Raw genomic sequence first — 4503 nt, 5'->3', positions numbered from 1 at the left:
GAATCTCATCCTTCTGGGGATGGTGAAGCTGATAAAGTTGAAGAAAACCGGAACGGTCTTGGCCCTTGGATGGTGGTTAATCGCCAACGCCGCCCTAGAAGCCAAGCTGCTACCCAAGATGGCAGAACGCCGATGACTTCGAGAAGAATCACTCAACGTGATTTCGGGGAGAATACTGCGCAATCAAAGCAGTTATCAGTGCAATCATATCAGCATGTTTTAAATGCAGTAAATACAAAATCACGTTATGACATTTTAATGGTGATTGAGGATTTGAATCAAGCTGAGCTGGAAGTGATTAATGAGGAGCCTAATCATGGGCATAATCCTAGCGTAATTAATGACCAAAAATCAAGGGGAAATAAGGGAGCCATCAGCGTAGAAAATAATGGCATCATTAATAGTGGTTTAAAAGGTTTTAATCGAAAAGATGCCTCAAGTCATTCTAGCATTGAATTGGAAGAACATACAGATAGGTACATCCTTGTTGGGGGACCCTCAAATGATAGGGTAGCCTCTAAAAATGTTCCTATGCCTTCAAAAAAAGAGGATTTGGCCAATAATATAGGGCTACGTCAGAAAGCTATTGCTAAAATTCAGAACCAGCATTTGACTACCCCTATGTTACTTGTAGATAGGCAAGTTGTGTTGCCTCCTGTTCAAAATACAGCAATGGAAGTGGATCAGAACGTGGGGGACCGAAGTGGGAGTGATAATGGTTTAAAATATCCTAAAGCTCCGGATCCTAATAGGACTTTGGTCACTACCCATTCGGATGCGTCTATTTTATCGCATCATATGGAGGTTGATAAAGGAGGTATAATTGAAGATAGTGTTGAGATTGTTAAGGGGTCAGCAGGGTACCAGGAACCTGCAACCCTTATGGTTGATTGATGTCTTTGCTGGCTTGGAATTGTCGTGGGGCGGCAAAGAAAAGGTTTTTGGGAACCTTAACTAGTATGATCCGAAAACACATAATAGATTTGACTGCTATTTTTGAACCTAGAATAAGTGGTGCGAAAGCTCAAAAGATTATTAAAAGAACAGGGTATAATAGCTGTATTGTGGAAGAAGCTCAAGGTTTCATGGGAGGGATATGGGTTTTGTGGAACAAGGAGTTCTGTAATGTTACGATTTTGGAAAAGAACATGCAAATGGTTCATTTGAAAGTTTGTTTCTCCGATAATGTTGCGTTCTTATGCACATTTATTTACGCCAATCCTAGAGAAGAGGTGAGACGTAGCGTTTGGCAGGATCTTCGTCGGATTGCTGATTCTATGAATGAGCCCTGGCTTATCACCGGTGATTTTAATGAAATCGCGTTCCCTTTTGAGAAACGTGGAAGTGCCCCGGTAGACTTATATAAATGTAACAGATTTGCTTCCTTGCTTACGGATCTGAAGATGATTGATTTGAATAGTTCTGGTTCGAGATTTACTTGGCGTGGTCCTCGTTTCCTGAATATGGATAGAGTTTTCAAACGGTTAGATCGTGCTTGCAGTAACGATTTATGGAGGGTTACATTTGAGGAGGGTCATGTTAGAGCCCTTCCTAGGTTAAACAGTGACCATAACCCCCTTCTTATATCCTTGTCTTCTTCAAAAGATGAGTGGAAGGATCGTCCTTTCCGTTTCCATTCCTTTTGGCAGGACCATATCCTGTTCAATCAATTTTTAAAGGACAATTGGCACGTGCATGGGAACATTGCTGATTGTTTGAAGGTTCTTACCCCTTGCATTAAGGAGTGGAATGAGAAGGTGTTTGGGAATATTAAGCATAGGAAGAATAAGTTGATGAGAAGACTTGAAGGTATTCAAAGAGCCATTTCTGAGCACAATAAAGATTATCTGGAGAAAGTGGAGTGCAAGATCAAAGCTGAACTTGAGGAGGTCCTTGATCAAGAGGAGTTATTATGGTATGAAAAGTCTCGAACTCAGTGGATTAATCAAGGTGACAGAAACACGAGATACTATCATACAAAGACTATTGTCAGAAGGAAAAGAGGTAGAATCGTGGAACTCAAGGATGATAATGGAAGTTGGATTCGTGAAGAGGAAGGCCTGGTTAAGATGATCCGCGATTTTTATATTAATCTTTTCAAAGATGGATAAATTAAGGGTGAGTGTTACTAAGGAGGAAGTTAAAAAAGCTTTTTTCACAATGAAAGGCTCAAAAGCCCCAGGGGAGGATGGGTACATAGCTGCTTTTTATCAAAAGAACTGGAATCTGGTAGGTGATCAAGTTTGGAATGCTTTCCTAGCTTATTTGGAAAACTCACCGGTGATAAGCCAGGGCTCATTCATAGAATCAGCAATCCGACGAAGATCCTGCCAAAGGCTGTGCTCACCTCTTCTCAGCCACTCTCTAGGATTGGCGTAAATAAATGTGCATAGAACGCAACATTATCGGAGAAACAAACTTTCAAATGAACCATTTGCATGTTCTTTCCAAAATCGTAACATTACAAAACTCCTTGTTCCACAAAACCCAGGAAGCAAATCCCTCCCATGAAACCTTGAGCTTCTTCCACAATACAACTGTTATACCATGTTCTTTTAATAATCTTTTGAGCTTTCTCACCACTTATTCTAGGTTCAAAAATAGCAGTCAAATTTATTCTGTGTTTTCGGATCATACTAGTTAAGGTTCCCAAAAACCTTTTCTTTGCCGCCCCGCGACAATTCCAAGCCAGCAAAGACATCAATCAACCATAAGGGTTGCAGGTTCCTGGTACCCTGCTGACCCCTTAACAATCTCAACACTATCTTCATTTATACCTCCTTTTTATCAACCTCCATGTGATGCGATAAAATAGACGCATCCGAATGGGTAGTGACCAAAGTCCTATTAGGATCCGGAGCTTTAGGATATTTTAAACCATTATCACTCCCACTTTGGTCCCCCACGTTTCTGATCCACTTCCATTTTTGTATTTTGAACAGGAGGCAACACAACTTGCTTATCTACAAGTAACATAGGGGTAGTCAAATGCTGGTTCTGAATTTTAGCAATAGCTTTCTGACGTAGCCCTATATTATTGGCCAAATCCTCTTTTTTTGAAGGCATAGGAACATTTTTAGAGGCTACCCTATCATTTGAGGGTCCCCCAACAAGGATGTACCTATCTGCATGTTCTTCCAATTCAATGCTAGAATGACTCGAGGCATCTTTTCGATTAAAACCTTTTAAACCACTATTAATGATGCCATTATTTTCTACGCTGATAGCTCCCTCAATTCCCCTTGATTTTTGGTCATTAATTACGCTAGGATTATGCCCATGATTAGGCTCCTCATTAATCACTTCCAGCTCAGCTTGATTCAAATCCCCAATCACCATTAAACTGCATAACGTGATTTTGTATTTACTGCATTTAAAATAGGCTGATATGATTGCACTGATAACTGTTTTGATTGCGCAGTATTCTCCCCAAAATCACGTTGAGTGATTCTTCTCGAAGTCATCGGCGTTCTGCCATCTTGGGTAGCAGCTTGGCTTCTAGGGCGGCGTTGGCGATTAACCACCATCCAAGGGCCAAGCCGTTCCGGTTTTCTTCAACTTTATCAGCTTCACCATCCCCAAAGGATGAGATTCATTCACCACGATCTGTTCTTGAACAATCTCAGAACAACAATCCTTGCTATGGCCATACTTTCCACAGTTGAAACAAATGAGCCCTAAACCTTCATATTCTATATGCTTCAAAACTCCCTCAAGAACATACTCTCCTTTTAAAGGTTTAGCCAAATCCAGTTCAACACAGATCCTTGCAAAGCGACCCCTAGCATGAAGGTTTGTAGTCCTATCAATCTTTATTAACTTCCCTATCCAGTTACCCACCCTACGAAAGAAAACTTCATCATAAAATTCCAATGGAATATTAGGAAGGCGGATCCAAGCTGCTATCTTTGATATGCCCTCAGCATTAGGCCTGAAGCCAGGTCCCCACTTACGCAAGGACAGATAATGACCTAGGACAACCCAAGGGCCTCCACTTATAGCAAATTCCATGTCTTCATCATCACTAAATTGAACCACATAAAACTCATTCCCAATATCTGTGACGTTCACTTTTCCTTTCCTTCCCCATAGCTCCTCAATCTTTTTCTTCATGAACGAGACACCTATACCTGCCCAGCAACTTAACAATCAAAGCTTTTTCCCCACACTCTATGCAAGCGTCTTCTTCCTCTCTTAGTGCAACCAAAATGAGTCTTTCCATCCTCTTGCCACCCACATCTTTATGCCCCAAAAGTAACGTCTTCTTCCTCAGCTGGTTCACCCTGCAAATTCTCACCTTCAAGAGTATGTCGCACCCTGCCATCATTCTTCTCTCCATTATGACGTTGCAACATCTCCTTCCATGAAATTCGATAACCTCTCTTGGTCTTTCATCCAGGATTCCTCCCTAGGAACCATTGATACATCATGTGAGAATTTTTCTCCACGATCTTTATTACGTTTATTACTTCGCTTTGGTATGTCTTCCTCCTCTGATGATCG

General features: G+C 41.2%; 1 protein-coding gene across 1 annotated transcript; it reads left to right on the top strand.

The window, feature by feature from the left end:
- Window positions 1-893: 893 nt before the first annotated feature.
- Window positions 894-2111, top strand: LOC133315840 (uncharacterized). Its single transcript, XM_061517520.1, has one exon. It carries the CDS (start codon window positions 894-896, stop codon window positions 2109-2111), a length of 1218 nt encoding a protein of 405 aa, XP_061373504.1.
- The last annotated feature ends 2392 nt before the right edge of the window (window positions 2112-4503 follow it).

This window comes from Gastrolobium bilobum, unplaced genomic scaffold (genome assembly GCF_033153095.1).
Source record: "Gastrolobium bilobum isolate Gb01-03AN ecotype WA unplaced genomic scaffold, APGP_CSIRO_Gbil_v1 utg46394, whole genome shotgun sequence".
Classification (NCBI taxonomy): Eukaryota; Viridiplantae; Streptophyta; class Magnoliopsida; order Fabales; family Fabaceae; genus Gastrolobium; species Gastrolobium bilobum.
This window is presented reverse-complemented; position numbering and strand designations above follow the sequence as displayed.